Below are 21,379 nucleotides of genomic sequence, written 5' to 3'. Positions count from 1 at the left end.
TTCATAGAATTTTTGTGCAATAAGAAATTTAACTATATAATAGTTTGTGCTCATAGTTACTAGTAACTCTAGTAGGCTTATTTAGTTGGATCTGTAATGGTAGAAAAATATATTTCTTTTTTCCAGATTTTTTTTTCATTACAGTTTGAATTGACGGGTTTTAGTCAATTAGTGTTTACTCTTTTTGTTTAATGATTTAATATTGTGTTTTAGCTCTAGTTTAATCTAGTTTATGTTATATGAATTTTAGTTACGGTATATGTATGTGAATACACACACATATATACATGTATAATATGTATTTTCGTGTATATGTGCATCTATTTCAATTTCTTTCATTTTTCCCCCTTTCTCCCCCCCCCCACCTTCCTTTCTTTTCTCCCCTTTCTCTGAATATTTAGTACTTTGGTTGTGAATTAGATTATCTGTATTAAAATTAATAAACAAATAATTTAAAAACAGGAAAAAAGAAAGATCTGACTACAATGTCTACCTTCATCTTACTGATTTTCATTGAAACCTCACTAGAAAAAAATGTGAACAGTCCACAATGTTGAACAGATTTTACAGAACATAGCTTCCTTTGTGTGTAGATTTGTTTCCCCAAACCACAAGGTGTCAGTATAGCACTATAAAAATATATAACAGATCAAATTATTGGTACCTGTATTAGTTGCACAGTAAGGATTTTATTTTTTTAATCACTACAGACATGAGACATGTTCTGTAATAGAAAAGTAATGTTTCAAATCATGTAATTGAGTTTCCAAATAGCATACGATTATGTTAAAGGTGGTGGTGGGAGTATGTATAGTGGGGAAGATTTGTCTTCACCTGAGTATGACCTTATCTATGCTTGTAGATTCTTTTTCAGATTGTTTTGTGAATAATGAGTAAAGCTACAAAGCAAGGCAATTTCTATTAATTTCAATATCATGTTATACTCTTCAGGTTGTTACTCTTCTGAATACTTTTAATTCTTCATATTATGTCTTCAGAATATCCTAACAAGCTCTTTAGGTTGTTGTTGTGCGCCTTCAATTCATTTCTGACTTATGGCAACCCTATCATGGCGATTTCTTGGCAAATTTATTCAGAGGAGGTTTACTCCAGAATTGCAGTCCAACACCCAAACCCCTATGCCACACTGGCTCTTGTGCTGTATTGCAAGTAGTACACCTTAAATATTTTAGTTTCTGGGAAACTTGGCAGTGTCATAAAATTACTTGCAGCTTAATAAGACATGTGCGTTGTTTTAATACTAATATCTGAGAACTACAACAATCCATTCACTTTCCTAGGGAGATAATTTCCTTAATTTTTTTCATATATGTTTCTAAAATAATTTTGTTTGGGGGAAAAGAATGAAATGGATAGCTGTGTGCTGTACTGCGCAAACTCATTTTCTATTGTGTACCATCCTAAGCCCAAGCTTCTTTAATCATGTTATCAAAACACTGCTGCATTTAGTTGGGAAAGTGAATTGTAATCTATACAGTGTGCATGATTTTGTGTTAGTGTCCTCTGAACATAGTGATGGAATATAGTGTGTTTAGAAATTTACACTGCAAGGCAAGAACTGATATATATGGTGTATCATATACCAGGGAGCAGGTATGGTGTACTGAAAATATATATGCCACTTAGAATGAAAATCACTGTTTATTTCTTCCTTGGCTTATAACAATTCTCCTACCTTGCAGAGCACTCCTGATTTCTCCTTAGACGTTTTGTTCATACAGATAACACAGAGGTCCTTTGTTCTCAATGGGTTTTTAAGTGTACCTAACACAGATTGCCAGTAGTCCTAGTCCTAAGAACATTCTTCACTGGTTTTAAACATGAAATCCTAAAAAGACAAAAAATTATTGAATCTCAAAGGGTTTAATGCTAGACATGGATGGCATGCCTGTCTGTGTTGCAACAAACATGAGATAAACAGAGATTTTAATGCATAAATAAATAAATAAATAACTTTATTTATATACCGCCCTTCGAAACATCAGGGCGGTTAACAGCAATATTCAATACAATTTTTAAAAACAATACCATTAAAACAGTAATAAAAGAACTTGTGCCAGATCACAAACAACTGACAGAGGGGGGAAGAGGACTCTCAGGGCAAAGAATCAGGGGTAAGCCTGCTTGAAAAGAATGTTTTTAGCCCCTTCTTAAATTGGGCCAGGGAGGTTGCTGAACGGAGCTCGATGGGCAGCGAGTTCCAGAGGTGGGGGGGCCGAGATGGAAAAGGCCCTTCTAGTGGTGTTAACCAATCTAGCCTCCGGAACTCTTAACAAATGCTGCCCGGTGGATCTGAGTGTGCGGGGCGAGTTGTTGGAGAGAGGCGGTCCTTTAAGTACCCTGGGCCCAAGCCATTTAGGGCTTTATAGGTTATAACCAACACCTTGTATTGCGCCCGGAAGCGAATAGGCAGCCAATGTAGGTCTTTTAAGACCGGTGTTATATGACTGGTCCTAGATGTATTAGTGACCAGTCTTGCTGCCATATTCTGCACTAATTGCAGCTTCCGGGTATGGTACAAGGGTTGCCCCATGTAGAGCGCATTGCAGAAATCCAACCGAGAGGTTACCAGAGCGTGTACCACTGTTTCTAGGTCCCCCTGGCTCAGGTAGGGACGCAGCTGGCGTATCCGCTGAAGCTGATAACAGGTGCTCCTGACCGTCGCGTCCACCTGAGATGTAAGGTGGAGCAACGAGTTGAGGAGCACCCCCAGACTGCGTACAGAGTCCCTCACGGGAAGCGTGATCCCATTCAGGACAGGTGGAACCACCGCCATCCCTGGGCCAGGAGAACCTATCACAAGTACTTCCGTTTTCTCTGGATTCAAGCTGAGTCTGTTTTCCCTCATCCAGCCCATTACCGACTCCAGACAGGCCACGAGAGGAGAGATGCCATCCCCGGTCACTGCAGCAGTCGGAGACATAGAGAAAATTATTTGGGTGTCATCAGCGTACTGATAACCCCACGCCCCATGTCTCCGGATGATCTCTCCCAGCGGTTTCATGTAAATGTTGAAAAGCATGGGAGACAGAATGGCTCCTTAAGGGACCCCAGATGTTAGGGTCTCTTGTCGGAGCACACGTCTCCCAGCTGCACCATCTGGAACCTCCCAGAGAGGTAGGACCGGAACCACTGGAGCGCAGTGCCCCCGACTCCCACCTCTACCAGGCGCTCCAGAAGGATGCCATGGTCTATGGTATCGAAAGCCGCTGAGATGTCCAAGAACACCAACAGGGACACGCTTCCCCTGTCAATGCCCAGACGGAGGTCATCGACCAAGGCGACCATGGCAGTCTCAACCCCGTAACCCGCCCGAAAGCCGGTTTGAAATGGGTCTAGATAATCCGTTTCATCCAGGATCGATTGGAACTGGATCGCAACCGCCCTCTCGATCACCTTACCCAAAAATGGCAACAGCGATACAGGCCGATAATTATTATGCATCAGGGGGTCAAGGGAGGGCTTTTTTAATAAAGGTCTTACAGTGGCCAATTTTAAATTCGATGGAAATTGCCCATCCCTGAAAGATGTATTAATAATCTGGTGTAACATTGAAGTTACCACCGGTCACCCCATGAGCTGCCAGCCATGAGGGACAGGGATCGAGAGAGCAGGTCGTCTTCCTAACACTCCTAAGGATCCTGTCCACATCCTCGGTACTTACAGACTCAAAGTGATCCAGTTTAACCAAGTCCACGGAAGCTCTGGACGCCTCTACTCTGGTTTCTGCTCTAATACTGGCATCCAGACCTTCGCTTATCCGAGAGATTTTACCCGCAAAGAAGTTGTTAAATCGGTCACAGCACGCCTTGGAAGGTTCAAGGATCTGGTTCGGGGCAGGAGGGAGCTGAGTTAGCTCCCTCACAACCCTGAACAACTCTGCTGGACGCGACTCTGCGGATGCGACACGTGCACCATAGAACGAGTTCTTAGCTGCACGTATCGCCTCTCCATAGTCCTTCAAAAGATGGTCTAGGAGAGTCTGATCGGATAAGCGCTGGTGTTTCCGCCAGCGGTGCTCTAGCCGTCGCAGAACCCGCTTCCTTGCCCGGAGATCATCCGTATACCAGGGCTTCCTTTTGGAAGCAGGTCTGAGAGGGCGCTTGGGAGCGATACTGTTCAATTATCTTCCCCAAGCGGGAAGAAGCGGCATTAAAAAGGTGCTGCTTTTTTCCGCTTCTTTTTGATTTGCGGCGTACCTGCCCATCTCCGTCTGTAAGCTGCTGCACCGATACATCAGAATTGCTACGCCGCAAATATAAGTTGCCCGTTTAAAAGCTCCGTGTCAGCTGCGTCGCATAATGGGTCGGGGTCCGGGACATGCGTGGTTTGCAGTCAGGCTTTAATTGCAACGTCCGCTGCCATGCAGCTGTGGAAGCTGCGGCACAGCTGCGGCGCATTTTAAGTCTCGTAACCCTAACCCTAGAGCCACTTGTGCACATGCGTTGCTAGAATCGCGGGAAGTTGTAAGTTGTGCCGGCGGATGTTTTGGTTGTAGAAAGTGATAAGGGAAAGTTTGGAATTTAAAGTGACCCCCTACACACATTCCTGCGCCATTTTCACCTGGGAATGGGCACAGTTCGGCTGCTCCTGGCACAGCTGTGTGGCAGCTCCCCTTTGCCACCAGGCAGGATGGCACAGCCATCCACCAGCACCCCGAAAAAAGGCAGGGGGACGTCTTGGTCTCATACTGAGACGGCTGACCTGATAGCTATATGGTCCCAGCCAAACATTCTGCAGAAATTGGAGCAGTCCTACCTGAATGCTGACACATATCGAGAAGTGGAAGAAGCCATGAGAGCCAAGGGCCACAACAGAACTTTGGAGGAGTGTCGCCGAAAATGCAAGTCGCTGAAATCTCAATACAAACAATACAGAGATGCCCTGGCCAGAGGTACTACGAAGGGCGCCCCCCCACCCTTTTACAAGGAGCTGCATGCTTTCATTAAAAGTGATGGAAGCATCAGACCCAACAGACTAGCCACCACAAGTCTTGAGATGCAGGGACATTCCAGCATCGGCGGAGACGTGCCACTCTGGCCAGGGCCATAGCACCGCCAACAGTAGCCTGATCAAGCGCTATGGCAGCCACTGCCATTCGCTGTTCTGTGCCATCATCATCATCACTGCTGCTGTCATCCAAGTCTACAGCTGTCATGGTGGTGGATGATGGGACCTCCATTGCAGCGGCAATGGAGGCGGAGGGGGCAGAGGAGGCGGGGAAGACGGCGGTGGCAGCGGCGACAGCCGTGGCTGTGGATTGCAGCTTCAGGAAAACCACAGGGAGAGGAGGCATCCATGATGCTGGTGACATTGGCAACTGTGCAAGCGGACAAGGATGCCAACACCAGCTGATCACCAGCTGCAGGAGACCACCTTTGTTCTTGGCCAGGGCGGGGGAAAAGGTTTAAAGGGGCTTGGGCGCTTTAAATGTGCCCATAGGCTTTCTGCCTCCGCTGCTTAGCGCTGCAGCTGCGCAGCTGCGCATCCACCAGCCGACAAAAGAAAAAAAAAGCCGCGGTTTGGGCCGCCCGTGCGGAAGCTGCTTCTTTTTTTGTGGCGTCCTCCGAGGCGGCGGTATGGAAGCTACAGGTCCGAAACGGACCCAGGTGAGGCGTCTTCATTGCCCCCCATGTGGAAGCCCCAACACCAGAAGCACACCCCCGGGGCGGGCCGTCTGGAGGCTCCGTATTCAGCTGAATACACCTCCAAGACGTCCTCCCCTGCCCATCTGTAACCCACCAATGATAAAATGGACTAAAAAGATTGGCCACACGATCCAGATGGACAACTGGCAGAAGGCATAGGGAAAAGATCTGAAATTCACAGTAAGTATGGAGATAAAAGAAAACTATTGTAAGATGCTACATAGGTGGTACTTAACCCCAAAGAGACTAGCAAAAATCTATAAGAACAATAAATCCAGTCTGAGACCACTTTAACTGCCCTAGCTCAATGACAGGGAATTCTGGGAACTGTAGTTTTGTGAGACATTTAAGCCTTCTCAGTCAGAGAGCTCTGGTGCCATAATAAACAGTTCCCAGGATTCTGCAGCATTGAACCAGGGCAGTTAAAGCAGTCTCAAAATATATTATTTCTACAGTGTGTTTTGGACCCTAGTCATTTTTTCTACCAGTATGGTCTATCTTCATCAACATGTCTGGGCAGTTATCAATTAGGAACAGCATTGGAGAGAGGCTGCATTGCAACCTCATCTTCTGGTGGAGACTGGCCATCAGTCAGTCTGACTTCTGTCTCCTCTCAGGTTGTTTTATATCGCTCCTACCCTAATCTGCTGACACATTTGGTCCAAAGAAATGAAAGACTACTCATTGTACTCCATTTATTTAAACAATTGTTCTCCTTCCCTAGATGTGATGTAACATCTGGTATAGTTATATCTTAGCTGCTGACTGCTTTCCATCAGTACATCTGCCATTCCTTTGTACGCAGCACCTGCTTTGGTTTACTAATGGTCAAGTCTTGTTTATATTATCATATCTTGTTTTTAATTGTGTAGGCATTCTGCCTAGAACTAAGCTGTCTCTAGGCTGTTAGTAATACAAGTATATTCTACAAAACACAGAGTTTGCTGCATTGTATTTTATATTGTTAAATGTATCATGTCCATTATTTACATGTTCAGACCATAAACTTAGTCAGTCTTGGCAGCCACTGATGAGGGCAAAGATACCTCTTAACATAGCACATAATGTTACTTCCAACTGGAAGATAACTCCCCATGGGGAAGATATTTTCAGCAACATCTCTATGGTGATTGTAGCAGGTGCTCCATCCTTTGGTAAGCCAAGGAAATTAAGTCTTCTAAAAATGTCGGCTTATCTTCTACAAGGCTTAGTACAGAACAAGAGTTGAACTGGACAGAGGCAAGCAAAAGTGGTTTTCAACATAAAGTCAGTCCTCTGTATCCGCAGATTCTATATCCACAGATTTAACTATCCACACCTTGAAAATATTTATTGAAATAATTTATTTGTAGTGCTTTAATTTTCTGTAGTGCTATATGAATAACTCCTACTCCTCCTCAGTATACCACTTGCTTTCTAACCTACTTCATATTACTAATGAATGAAACAGTTACTTCTCAACCCCTTTAAGTAACCTGCCATAATAGCTAACTGGGGATTTTTGTAGGAACATTTATGCACTGAGAACAAATATGGTGTAGTGGTTTGAGTGTTGGACTAGGACTGTGGGAGACCAGAGTTCAAATCCCTCTCAACAATGGAAACCCACTGGGTGGACTTAGGCAACTCTCTCAGCCTCAGAAGAAGGTGACAACAAGCTCCATCTGAATAAATCTTGCCAAGCAAACCCTGTGACAATGTTGTTTTAGGGTTGTCATAAGTTAGAAATGACTTGAAGACACCGGGCGCCAATGTAAGTTAGTGGTTTGAGTGCTGGGCTATGAGTCTGTGAGACCAGGGTTCAAATACTTGCTCAGAAATATGCTGGGTGACCTTGGTCAAGTCAGACTCTCTCAGCCTCAAAAAAAGGGAATGGCAAAGCTTATCTGAACAAATCTTGCCAAGAGAACTCCATGATAGGGTCAATTCAGGGTAGCCATAAATCAGAAAAAAGTTTCAACGTATATAACAACTACAACAAATTAAGCATTAGAAAATAAATGTGATAATGTTCTGAAAAATCAGCCCTCCAGTAGAGAGAATCTTAAGTAAGCCAAAATAGGCAACTTGGAATTTGGAACACAATTGAGCAATCCTACCATTCATTTCAATATAAAGCCGTAAAGTCAAACAAATAAACTGGATAGTTCCTTACATAATCCTCTATAGAGATACTTCTGTTTGTGTGGGATTCCAGAAAACTGAAATGCCTTAAGTAACAATTTATCATGAATATTCAACAGGGTCATCATTTTTAATAAGCTAGACTTGTCAATCCAAAATATACATATATATCAATTTATCCATAATCATAACAATAATGAAAGAGAACACATGAAATGTGTTTTGAAATGTTATGAAAATAAAAACCTCTAAGCAGTTCAGGCCCAAGTGCTATAAATAGTGCTCGATTGTCAGCGTGTCAAAAGATGCAGTGTGTCTCATGGATCTGAATCACACCCACAGAAGCGATAGTCTCTGCCAGAGCTAAAAATGACAGGCTACCTCAGCTGATAAACTACTTTATATGTGGGTGTACAACTGGGAAGGGCGTGGATTCTCCCAGTCAGTGCACTGAACTCTTCCGTCTGAAGAAAAAGCAGCAGATTATCAACATTATTTCAGCAATGGAGGGAGTAGTTATACGGCACTGGGTGGAAATTCCAGTACGCTTTCAGGACTATTTTACAAATCAAGATTTGGAAGCATGCAAGTTAAATCACTCTCTTTACACCTTGCCGGGCCCAGCAGTGGCTGCACAGACAAGGGACATGGATACAGCGGAAACAAAGCAGAACAGCATAAATGAAGAAAAGCCCAACTTTCAAGTGCTACTAGATGTTGTACAGTTCCGTCCTGAAGATGTTATCATTCAAACCTTTGAAGGCTGGCTACTGATCAAAGCTCAGCATGGACCCAGGATGGATGAACATGGCTTTATAGCCAGAAGCTTTACTAGACAATACAAATTGCCAGACAGAGTTGAAACAAAAGATCTGACTGCTCTCTTTTGCCACGATGGCATTTTGGTTATTGAAACCAAGACCTTTGGCAAGAAATGAACTGTAGACTTTTTGTTACGAGTGAGACAATATTATTCCTACTGTAACGTGAACAACCATGTATCATGATGCCATGCATGCAGAGCTGTGTTTACAGTGAAGATAAAGGCAAGCTTTTACATATTTTATTCAGTGTGTTGAATTTGATTGTTTGATATGAAAGACAATATATGCTTCCATCAACTGCAAACACCCGCACATTCACAACAAAACAATCTGACAGAACAGAGGGAAGGTTTGAAAATATGTACAACATGGATGTAGAAGAATGTACGAAAGGAAGGTTCTATAAATGGGAAAGGGTGGAAATTGGAGGTTGTATTAAGAATTTTAAGGCTCTTGAAGACTGCCTTTTCATGGATATGTAACACAGGAGCCTGAAACAGCCATATTTATTAGCATTGTGACTGTGAACCAAAGAAGTCCTTTGTGTGCTGGTGAACAAACTGCACAGGTGGGGCTTTCTTTGAAGTTTGCCCTACAACAGCTCCTACTGCTGAAGAATAAGACAAGAATTTTAAAAACTGAACAATGGCTTCACAGTCCCAAATAAATCAGTATATTGTGTAGAAGTATGCAAGGACACATTTTTATTGTATGTAACCATTGGTCTTCAAAGTGCCTTTTTCTTCTCCCAACAAAGATTTGTTACATATGTTATTCAAAATATTTCATCAGTCTTCTTTTGGAAAAAGAGCAGCTGTTTAAGTTTGGCCATCTCCTTTCAAGTATTGTTAAGATATGTGTGAGCATGACTGCTGAGCTATGTATAGTAAAGGAATTCAGAGGAGAAGGAGCCAAGCTAAATACAGGCTCTTGTTGCCATTTGGACACATTAAAAGAAGGAATGTGACTGTAATTAATCTATCCATATGACTAAATGGTGATTAAAACTTTTTTAAAAGCATGACCCCTACTGAAATACAAAAAAGGCTCTCTTTTCTAAGAGAAGTTCTCAATGTCCACATTTTTTGTTCTTTTTTAAAAATCTAACAAGAGGATCTTGGCTAGTAATACTCATATAAAAGAATGATAGAATCAAAGTGTTCTCATCAACTATGGTCACTGTCAGAGAATGTATCAGGGAGCATTTGCAGTGAAAAGGATTATCTGAATGATGACTCTGAACCTTTATTTCTCACCCAAGAGACTATAAACATTGTGACAGGCACCAACTTGGAGTATGCTTTGTATGGGCTGTACTTACAACAGGGCTGTTGAGGTAGACATCTACCATCCATACGCTGACACCTCATTTGTCATGTACATACCAGGAGATGGATCAGGCCAAAAGAAACCATAAAAACATATAATTCCCTATGCATGTTTAGCAGGGTAAATATATGCATGTGGATTCCCAAAACTACAAGGAAACAGCTTAGTGGGTTTCAACAAAGGACTGGAGCGCAGCTTTGGCGCAGCTTCTGGCCTCTTAAGATGCATGTGTCATTTAAACAGCATACCTCCAAAGTGACCTAAAACAGCTTTATTTTGGCCTGTCTGTATAGACCCTTATGTTTCATATAAACCTTATACACATCTCTTGAAGGTAATTTTATATACAATATTTTAAATATTTTTGTGCATGAAATAAAGTTTGTGTACACTGAATCATCAGAAAGCAAAAGTGTCACTATCTCAGCTACTCATGAAAAAGGTTTTGGATTTTAGAGCATTTTCGATTTCAGAATTCCATATTAGGAAGACTCAACTTGTACTTCCATAATTCGTTGTTTAAGAGCATATAGTAGAGCAATGATACAAAAAAAAAAAAGTGAGATATTTGCCAGTGGGTTCCAAGGGTTGATACATTGCAAGGTATGTGTAGAAATATAATACTTCTAGAACACTTTTTCATTTAAATAAGATCCACTGATGAACATTGTGAAAATAAACCACTATAAAATATTGTTCCTGGACGGAATGTGTGTTATCTAACTGCATGACATACATGACTGAAGACATGACTGTGACATAGTGATATACTTTGAAAGGGTGGATGTGGGTGTGTTGGTTTGTGTTTTGTGTTTACATTCTTCCTATGACACAAATATAAATAGATACAATTATATAAGTTGTAAAGCAGATGTCATCTAGTACTGTAATATCAAAGTGTGATATCTTTGCAATTACAAAAACTGCTCCCACTGGTTATAAGATTATTTCTCCAACTGATACGAAGCAATTTTTGAGAACATTTTTTTTTAAATACATGATATGGCAAGTTCTAAAGAACCATTGTGTTCCACATCCCAGAACTGTCACCTTGCAACTACCATCAACTTTTCAAACAAAGAAAATCTTCATGTGCAACAGTAAGGTTAGATAATAGAAACCCTTCAAAGAAAATAAAGTTTACAAGATATATTTTCAGTTCAGAGGTATGCAGAGAGTCTTCAAACAAATTAAAGGTCCACAAATCATGAGCAGCCAAGGAGAGGATTTGCAAGGCCACTACTGCATGGGATGGAATCCACTACCATCTGTTACCCTCCCAGAACCCCTTTTCTCATAAGATAGGGACTAAATACCCTAAAGCAGGGGCAGACAACTGGAAACAAAGCATAGCTGATTTCCCCCCTTCCTGTGCCTACCTGGCACATTTCAGCACAAGTGATAGCACAATGTGTCACTTCCTATCTGCATTTTAGATAATTTTTGTCTGATATTTTTTTTCTGTTCTTCTCTGTTTTGGAGAGGTTTGGGTGGCTGGGAGGTTAGAGGAACAAACTCTTCACTAGTTATGCACTTTTGGGAGATCTGAGGTGGCCTGGGGACAAAACTTGCCCCTCTGATGGATTTGAGGAGCTTCTGGGGTCCCAATGTCCACATGTAACCAGCAGGTTGCACTTTGCCCGCTCCTGCCTTAAAGGCACCTGATTGTGGCAGCTAAGCAGGATCAGTCTTAGTTAGTATTTGGATAGGAGACTGCCAAAGAAATACCATGTACTGTGGGCTATATTTCAGAAGAAGGAACTGGCAAAACCACCTCTGAGTATTATTTGCCTAAGAAAACCCTATGAAATTCATAGGGTCACCATAAGTCAATGGTAACTTGAAGGAACATACACACAGAGAATGCCTTTTTGCCTTAGAGAAAGTGGGGACAAATGGAAGAAGCAGGAACAGTGGCACAACAATAACTGGGTTTGAGATGAGAACCAACAATTATAAATATGACGATTTAGTCTAAAGTAATACAGTATTTGAAAAAGTCAAACCTATCCTTTTTTAGCAATTTCTACTAACTTGTATATACTCTATCAGAATTCTAATAAATCTTTACATAAAACTTAAAACTTGAGGACAAAAAATGATTCCCATTTCCCCAGAAAAAGTGCAAATTAAATTTATAACTTGAAGAAGGACTTTCTTGATTTATTGGCAATAGCAAAAATAGAAATCAAAATAATTTAGAGGCAAAGAGAAAAGCAATGTTTTAAAGAATTTCTAACCTTATAGTAGTGTCCTCTTCTGAAATTTTACTGTTTTCACACTGTATTTCCTCAGAGGGAGAAAAATGAGAAATCTGTTGGAAAAGAAGAGTATACCAACAAAAATATATATAATTTTAAATTGAACTGTTCATATTACAAGTAATTTAAAACAACATTGAAAATTAACATTATTAGGTTTAATTTTAACACATATAATGCTTTCCAGATACAAGGGGAATCTGGATAACACCCTGCTAGCCACAAGTTGAACATGAGTGAACAGTGTGATGCGGCAGCTAAAAAGGCCAATGCAATTTTAGGCTGCATCAATAAAAGTATAGTGTCTAGATCAAGAGAAGTAATAGTGCCACTGTATTCTGCTTTGGTCAGGCCCCACCTGGAATATTGTGTCCAGTTCTGGGCGCCACAATTCAGAAAGGACATTGAGAAACTGGAGTGTGTCCAAAGGAGGGCGACAAAAATGGTGAAGGGTCTGGAAACCATGCCCTATGAGGAACGACTTAGGGAGCTGGGGATGTTTAGCCTGGAGAAAAGAAGGTTAAGAGGTGATATGATAGCCCTGTTTAAGTATTTGAAAGGATGTCATGTTGAAGAGGGAGCAAGCTTGTTTTCTGCTGCTCCAGAGAACAGGACCCAGAACAATGGATGCAAGCTACAGGAAAAGGGATTCCACCTGAACATTAGGAGGAACTTCCTGACAGTAAGGGCTGTTCGACAGTGGAATGCACTCCCTCGGAGGGTGATAGAGTCTCCTTCCTTGGAGGTCTTTAAACAGAGGCTGGATGGCCATCTGTCAGGGATGCTTTGATCTGGATTTCCTGCATGGCAGGGGGTTGGACTGGATGGCCCTTGCGGTCTCTTCCAACTCTACGATTCTATGATTCTAATATGATAACACAGAGTGCAGGGAGTGCAAAAACCATTTTTGATGGCTGTGCAGGTGTTAAAATGTATCAACCGCTGCAACAGTTATTGTCGTTTACACTTCTCAACTCTTACAGGTTCTTCCCTACACCACATAAGACACACACAGAGCTTTTTTTTCCAGGCCCAGTGCTACTGCTGGGCCTAGTGGAAGACTCACTACTGCAGATTACAGTGCACATTAGAGTCCACTGCAAATGCCACAGCCCCAGATAAATCTGTCAAAAGGAAAAATGAACTGGAATTCAAAGGACTACATTTCCCTAACAGCTTATTTGTAATCTGCAAAATATATTGAGAGCCAGCATGGTATAGTAGTTTGAGCATTGGACTATGGCTCTGGAGAGCCATTCAGCCATGGAAACCCACTGGGTGACCTTGGGCAAATCACACTCTCTGAGCCTCAAAAGAAGGCATAGGCAAACCCTTTATGAAAAGTTGGAAACAACCTGAAAACACACAACAATAAATAATGCATCACTTTTAAAAGCAAGGATCCAATAGGATCTGCACAATGTGCACAGCCTGCATCCAAATGTGTTCCAGACAGTGCCAAGTGTTTTGCCAGTAATAAAAACACATTATTGGAACAAATTTGTTTCATGTTAAATACTTTCCATTGCAAAACTCTTTGTTCTGCTATAAAGCCAGCATGGCCCTAAGTTGGGTCAGAGTATCAATGTCAGGATTTATTTATTCAATTTATATTCCACTTTTTCCCCCAGTGTGGAACCCAAAGTGGCTAATCCAAAAGGTATAACTTCTCTGACTTTAATGTGATGGATAAACAAACAGCCTGCCCCATGTAACAACATTGTTAGGCATTGCTGAAACAACGAAGTTCAAATTTTAAGAATACTTGGGCTTTAAAAAACACTATTTAAAAAAAAAACCCTTGATTTATCACATACAAACTACTAGGGTTTATTGCTATGATGTTAGAACCCTAACCATTTTTAGATGGTGCTGTCTGAAAAATTAAGTACATATGTAAATCCCATGGTAAGTATCTGAGAAGGGCATATGTAATATTTTGAACTTTACATAGAAGCTAACTGAGCTAAATAAACACTGAATATTAATTGTAGCACTAATGTGCCATAACACAAATAGACCAATTTTCCTACCTTTTGCAATACAGTAATATGTCTCTGTATTTTGTCTAGATAACTGAATAATTGTTATATTTTCAGTATTAGAAAAAACTACAGTAATGTGAACATATCCCCACATCTTTAAACCCTGCTTAATTCAAAACAAAAATACCATACATGATACTAAATTCATAACAGAAATCAAGTAATACCTGTAGAACTCATACGGTTTCCAAGGTGATGTTCTATTATCACTCTTTCCACTCCCCTCCCCAGCTCCATATCTGTTTCATGTTACCCTTCCGAAGTTTAGAAGGGCTTTAACTCTGGCACGCTTCAATGTGTTGCCCACGGCCATGTTGGAAGGTAGATTTTAAAAAACACCTTTTGAACTTTGTTTTTGCCCATGTGGCTCAGGCACTGTTGAAACCAATGAGCATGTTTTCCTTTATTGCCAATTCTATAGAGACATTCGTCACCAACTGATTAGCCCACTACTGAATAAATTCCCAGGTATAACTGACTCCTTCTATTTATGCCTGCTATTGGATAACAATGGTTCTACAGTATCCCATAAGGTGGCTAAATTTTGTTACATTGTCTGTAAACTGCACCCTCAACTGACAAATGGCCATTTTATTACCGTGTAGAAAGTTCTGTTTGGATATTGTACATGTATAGTCTACTATTAGTTTATATTTTAACCTGTTACTGTGATACTGATATGCTGTTTGTGTGGTTTTGTTTTTATACTGGTCAAAGACTGAATAAATTTTATTACATTACATCACTCTTTCCATGTTCTAAAACATGTGGCTGGAATTAAACAACTCTCTTCCCACAAAACATAGTGGGAACTGGAAAGTTGTACAGTAAGAACAGGGAACTTGCAGCCATCCAGATTTTGTTAAACTTACATCTATTACCAGCACTAGAAGCAAAACACGTTGCTTTGTTACAACTCACAATTCCATCATTAGACATTTCAGAGAGTGAATCTGGAGAAGGGTTTCAGATTCCCTTTTGCCTTGAGGGACAAACTACAGCGGATGCTAAATGCTCTCTTTAATTTACGTAACACTTTCTAGAAATGCACCTGTTGGACAGAGCAAGCCAACAGGTAAGCAGGGAGAAGAAGGGATTTCCGATCTAAAAGAAAAAGAAACGCTGCCCCCAAATTGCTGTTGCCATTAAAAAACAATCATCTATAAGCACCAACTCTCTGCAGCAAGTTCACTGTTTATTGTAGCAAGCCATACTTGGAAACAGCTGCTCTGTTATACTCAAATTAAAATTGAAATATAATAGATAAAATATACAGCCTACAGGTAGGCACTATGGTTCTTTCCTGCAACAAGAAAACCATCTCTCTCTCTCTCTCTCTCTCTCTCTCTCTCTCTCTCTCTCTCTCTCTCTCTCTCCTCATAACTTTTTGGCATGTAAAGAAAGAAAGGTATTGGGAACAATTTGCATGGTCTCCTTTCACATCCAGGTCAGGACATGCAATAATATCACTAGGATCTTTCCCTACTTTTCAGAAGAAATAAAGGAAAACAACTCTGACTATATCCCTTGTAACCAAGTCCTTTATATTTCAGGGGCCCCACACCACCTGTGTTGCAAACGGTGCCACTCTATAAGCTATTCACAGCTTTTAGCTAAGTAGCCTGATCTTTTAAAACTATCTGCTGCCCTCTAGTGATACCATTACATGTTAAGAGTTGCTGCTACCATTATAGCTAGAAAGTATTTTTTAAAATTGCAAAACCTAGCCATAATATATTGAAAGTATATTTGGTTCTCCAGGAAGGAAGGAAGGAAGGAAAGAAGGAAGGAAGGAATAGAATCAGAGTTGAAAGAGACTCCAAGGGCCATCCAGTCCAATGGTCTGCTATGCAGGAATACACAATAAAAGCACTCCAAACAGATGATCATCTAGCCTGTTTAAAAATCTCCAAAGAAGGAGACTCCAGCACATTCCAAGGCTACATATACAATAACGTTACTAGGTTGATGCCACCCAGTGCACTAACTCATACTATCACCCCAGGGTGTCTGGCACTCCCCAGTCAGGCCAATGGTCCTGGAGAGGTAGATTAGGCAGCCATGTAAGAGAAAGGCTCTGGTCTACTTGTTGCCAATGGTTGGTGGACCAGGGCACCTGAAGGACCTATCTGTGTTTTGGGTTGTCCCAAATTATCTGCCTTGTTCTCAAGTCTCAAAAGGGTCCAAGCACCATAAGGCAACAAAGGAGGCCTTCTGGAGTTCACCATGGCATACCAATAGCATCCCAGCCAGCTTCCTTGTAGCCCTCAAGCCGGTGAACCAGGTCTTTCCCAGAAGCTTTAATCTTTGGAGTCCTGGTTCACCTGTGGAGAGGTGTGGCAGTACACTCCACACCAGAAGACAGACACTCCTCTGAGATGTCACCTGGTGCAGTTCACAACCCCCTAAAATACCCCTGAGTATATTCCACTGTTAAACAGTTCTTACCATCAGGATGTTCTTCTTAATGTAACTGAAATCTCTTTTCCTGTAATTTGAATCCATGTCCTGATTTCTGGAGCAGCAGAGAACAAACTTGCTCCATCTTCAATATGACATCCTTTCAAATATTTAAACATGGCTGTCATGCCATTACTTAACCTTCTCTTACCCAGGTTAAACATACCCAGCTTCCTAAGCCACTCCTCATAGACAACAGTTTCCAGCTCCAACTTTTCAACATCCTCTGGAACTGTGTGCCCAGAACTGGATATAGTATTGCAGGTAAGGTCTGGCCAAAGCACAATACAGTGGTGTTATTACTTCCCTTGATCTAGACACTATATTCCTATTGATGCAGCCTAGTATCTTAAGTGGTGTTATCATAAAGTATTAATTATCACCTTATTTTCCCCCCACAAAGTTTTGTTTGATTTGTAATGGGTAACTTATCTCTACATAGTCACTATCCAGATTTACACATTTCCCCCAGTGTTTCTTAACCTTCCGAATACCATTATTGTAGAAGTCTGCAGACTGCGCCTTATGAGGATTTTACACTTTAGTCATTTCTGGCACAACCTGTCACAAAAATAAAGGAAGCAATAAGCTGATTTTCTCAACATCATGCACTTTGGGACCAATGATGACACTGACAAAATTTCATCAATATACCATAATAACTTCTGGGTGATAATTATTATTTTATGATACCCCCCTCATCAGGTGCAGTCTTCAGACTTCTACAATATCAGGTATTCGGAGGGTCAGGAAACTCTTGGAAAAATGTGTAAATCTGGATGGTATGTGTATTTGTGTATGCCCTCTATTCCATCATCCAAGTCACTGATGAAATTGTTGAATAGACCTGGCCCAGGGTGAAAAGCCTATGGAGCTCTGCTAGTCACTTGTCTCCAGGATGAAGAAGAGCCATTGATGAGCACCATTTGGGATCAGTCGGTCAACCAATTACAAAGCCACTGAACAGTTGCATTGTCTCGCCTACATTCTACTAGCTTTTTTGCAAGGATATCATGAGGAACCTTGTCAAAGGCCTTACTGAAGTCAAGACATGCTACATGTGCAGCACTCCCTTCATCTACCAAGCTGGTAATTTACACACACACACACACAGAGAGAGAGAGAGAGAGAGAGAGAGAGAGAGATCAGATTAGTCTGGCATGACTTGTTTTTGAAAAACCCTTGTTGACTTTTTGTGATTATGGCATTCCCTTCTAAATGTTCACAGACTCTCTGTTTAATGACCTGCTCTAGACTCTTTCCTGGTATTGATGTCAGGTCGACAGGGTGGTAATTGTCTGCGTTCACCCCCCCCCCCCCCTTTTTTTTTTTTTTTTGAAGATGGGAACAACATTTGCCCTACTCCAGTTTGCTGGGACCTCTCCCATTCCTTAGGAACTCTCAAAGATTATTGACAGTGGCTCTGAGATTACTTCTTTCAGTTCTTTTAATACCCTTGGATGAAGTTCATCTGGCCCTAGAGGCTTAACTTTGTAAACATTAGAGTAACCAGGTATTCCTGTACAGTACTACCTTTTTAACTCTACTCTGTTGAGCCCTCTCTGTTCCAGATGCCCATTGATTTGAACCACACTTCAAGGTCAGTAACATATCACCATTAGCAAGTCCTTCACTATTCACCTTCTCCCACCTCTGCTTCGTTAGTTCTTGTGTGTGCGTGTGTGCTTTTGTGTGTGTAAAACTACAAAGCCTATTTGGAATTGCCTCTGGAGTTCTGTATGATTTGGAACTGATGTAAACAGGGTTGATCCCAAGACTGACTGTTGCTATTAATATTCCTCTAAAACATATTAATTTGTGGGTGTCTTCCCAGCACCCAGGCATTTTGGTAAAAACTTGTAGAATGCCTACACATGTTGTATATGAATCCCTTAGTGATTTTTATTTCCTCTTTTCTTTCAGTGCTTCAAGTGTAGTTCCACATGCTCAACTGAAGTTTTAAGTTACAATGCTAGAAATCTATGAGAGAATAAATGAAAGTGCACATCTTTGACCCTGCATGTAAATACCCTGATGCCAGAGCAGTTCTACAGGAGCGATCTAGCCTAATTCTAACCGTAAAGCTGCATATAAAGGCCCCAATGCAGGTGTGCATTTTAAAAGGACAGAGCTGCCATACCCAAGCTGTATCCAAGCAGTTGGGGTGGTAATGCAAAAAAGTGAAAGTGTGACACATCCAATGCATGTAATTACAATATACACAAACCATATAGTCCAAGAGTAGGTATGGGGTGAAGGGGGTATGGAGGAGGGGCATGATTGTACACTGCCAATGTTTTACTGGGCACACCTCTGCTCCAATGCCCTGTCCTGGTAGAGTATTGCAGGCGTGACTATGTAGACAATCAAAGGGGCGGCCATCCATTGGTATGGCATCTAGGCAGCAGGCAGTCATCGACAGTATGTTCCTGCAACAGTGCACATGGAATGGTGGGGAATTTTTTTTTAATTACTTGATGCAGCACCATGCGGTCAGGTCACTGTATTCTAGCTGCCTTGGGAGCGGCCAAAGGAACTAGTGGGAATCTGACCCGCTTTCAGAAAAAGCAGTTTTGAGCCACGTTTTCCTGCCCATCTGTGCCACCCCATAAATATAAAGCAATGCTTCTCAGGTGCAATGTAAAGCAGCCACCTATATGAGTCTTTCTCCTTCTTTTCCTATTACTCTGACTGAGTGAGCATAAATACCCAGAAATGAATAACAGGCAAACAATCCCTTCCTATTCTACTAAAAAGTAATGAATTACAGGCCTCATATTATAGGCAAACCCATTACCACATTTCAGCTCATTACTACAAACAAAAGGCAACTAATTACCAAATAACTTCTTAAAAGGGAGTTAAAAAGTAAATGAGATATGACCAAAAACAAGTTTAAAAACTTCATGTCTGATCTGGGATTTGATCTCAGTCCAAGCTTTTCTTTCTTTCTTTTATTCTGTTTTAATAGATATTTTAATTGTAACATGTTTAATCCTGTTTTAAGGGGGGGAATTTGGGACACAATGTTGTAAATGTGGATTTTAATATGTTGTGAGCCACTTTGATTGTCTAGTTACAGAAAAGCGGGATACAAATAAAAGTTTTATTATTTATTTATTTATTTATTTATAAGCCCAACATTAACTGTAAACCATGCTAGCTCTGATGGTATTTTGTTGTTGTTGTGTGCCTTCAAGACATTCTTGACTTATGGCGACCCAAAGGTGAACTTATCATGGGGTTTTCTTGGGCAGAGTTGTTCACAGGTGGTTTGCCATTGCTTTCCACTGAGGCTGAGAGTATGTGACTTGCCCAAGGTCACCCAGTAGATTTCATGGCCAAGCTGGGAATCAAACCTTGGTCTCCATAGTAGTCCAACACTCAAAACCACTACACCATGCTGGCTCTTTCTCACAGTATACATCTGTCTTAATCAGGGTTGTTAATCATCAGAATCATCAGAGGATCTGTCTGGTTTCATGATAGCTTTCTCTGGGATATAAATAGGTGGGCTTGGACAGAAAGAAGAGAGAGAGAATGACGCAAAAAGGAGAAAATGTTCAAGAGAAGATAGCAGGGCTCAAGCATTACTGGACCCAGATAGCCTGGCCCAAACTACAATCCCACAATCACAAGGAACACAAAACTATTGATTATACCTGAGAAAATATATAGAAAATCATATCTTTGTATATAGGTAACTGTTATCAGAAATCCAAAAATGTAGTCTTAAAATTGAAATAGAAATATTATTTCATGAATGATGAATTTGTACATATGGGTCAGGATCATGGCATGTGTCTGAGTGAGGGACCCATGTTACAAGTTTTTACTGGTCAAAAAATATGTGTCCTTGGATCATGAAGGCAGTATATAGCAGCAGATGCAGTCAGAACCAGGAAGGAAACATGTTTAAGCAGGTAAAGGGAGAAGGAAGAAATGGGCAGAAACATAAAGCAAGCAAGAAAGAAATGGAGTCCAGAGTCCAGGCAAAAGTATTAAGCCAGACATAGGTGCAAAGTCTAAGTCACTAGAAAAATAATCTAGCTCACAATCTAAGGTAGCAGTCAAGAAAAGGAAGCAAGAGTATGTACTTCTGACCCAGATGAGAATAAGCGCCAAGGTTCAGCTTTATAAGACTGTAAGAAGTGCCCTGACTCTCAGGGTCAAGTAATATCCAGGAGTGGGCAAAGTGTGGCTTGTGAGTTGTATGCAGTCCCAAAGTCCATTTTTGCAGTCCAGACTCCCAAGAAGCTTTCAATACATCACAAACTGCTTAAATTTACTAAGTTTTAAATGTGTTTTAAAGGACTTCAAATGAGTATTTTGATAGGATTGTTTATTTAGTTTCTTTTTAATGTTTTTATTAAGTTCTTACTTGTGCTTTTAATTTATGTTGTAAGCCACTCAGAGTCCCATGCTGGGAGAAAAGTGGGATATAAATAAATAAACAATACCCCCCCACACACACACACACACTGTTGTTTCAACAACATTTGAAGAGCTATCCAGGAATTGAAGCTCTGCCAATGGGAGAGTGCAGTGCCTCAAACATAAACCCAGCCTCCCAACTCAGAACTAGAAGTGAATGTTTGACCATTTTTCATCCTGGTGCATCCTCAGCAAATGGCAAAGGTTTGACCCAGGTTGCCAAAATTGCCCAC

General features: G+C 41.1%; 2 protein-coding genes across 2 annotated transcripts in view; one reads left to right on the top strand and one right to left on the bottom strand.

Moving 5' to 3' along the window:
* The window catches only part of ARL15 (ADP ribosylation factor like GTPase 15), a 306,096-nt gene that overhangs the window by 277,890 nt on the left and 6,827 nt on the right, over nt 1-21,379 (bottom strand). The window contains exon 2 of the mRNA XM_042447965.1: nt 12,187-12,260. The gene's annotated coding sequence lies outside the window, so the exon portion shown is untranslated. The remainder of the gene's footprint in view (nt 1-12,186; nt 12,261-21,379) is intronic.
* On the top strand, nt 8,217-8,859 carry HSPB3 (heat shock protein family B (small) member 3). Its single transcript, XM_042447969.1, has one exon. It carries the CDS (start codon nt 8,297-8,299, stop codon nt 8,729-8,731), a length of 435 nt encoding a protein of 144 aa, XP_042303903.1. The 5' UTR covers nt 8,217-8,296; the 3' UTR covers nt 8,732-8,859.

The sequence above is a fragment of the Sceloporus undulatus genome, chromosome 2 (genome assembly GCF_019175285.1).
Source record: "Sceloporus undulatus isolate JIND9_A2432 ecotype Alabama chromosome 2, SceUnd_v1.1, whole genome shotgun sequence".
Taxonomy (NCBI): Eukaryota; Metazoa; Chordata; class Lepidosauria; order Squamata; family Phrynosomatidae; genus Sceloporus; species Sceloporus undulatus.
This window is presented reverse-complemented; position numbering and strand designations above follow the sequence as displayed.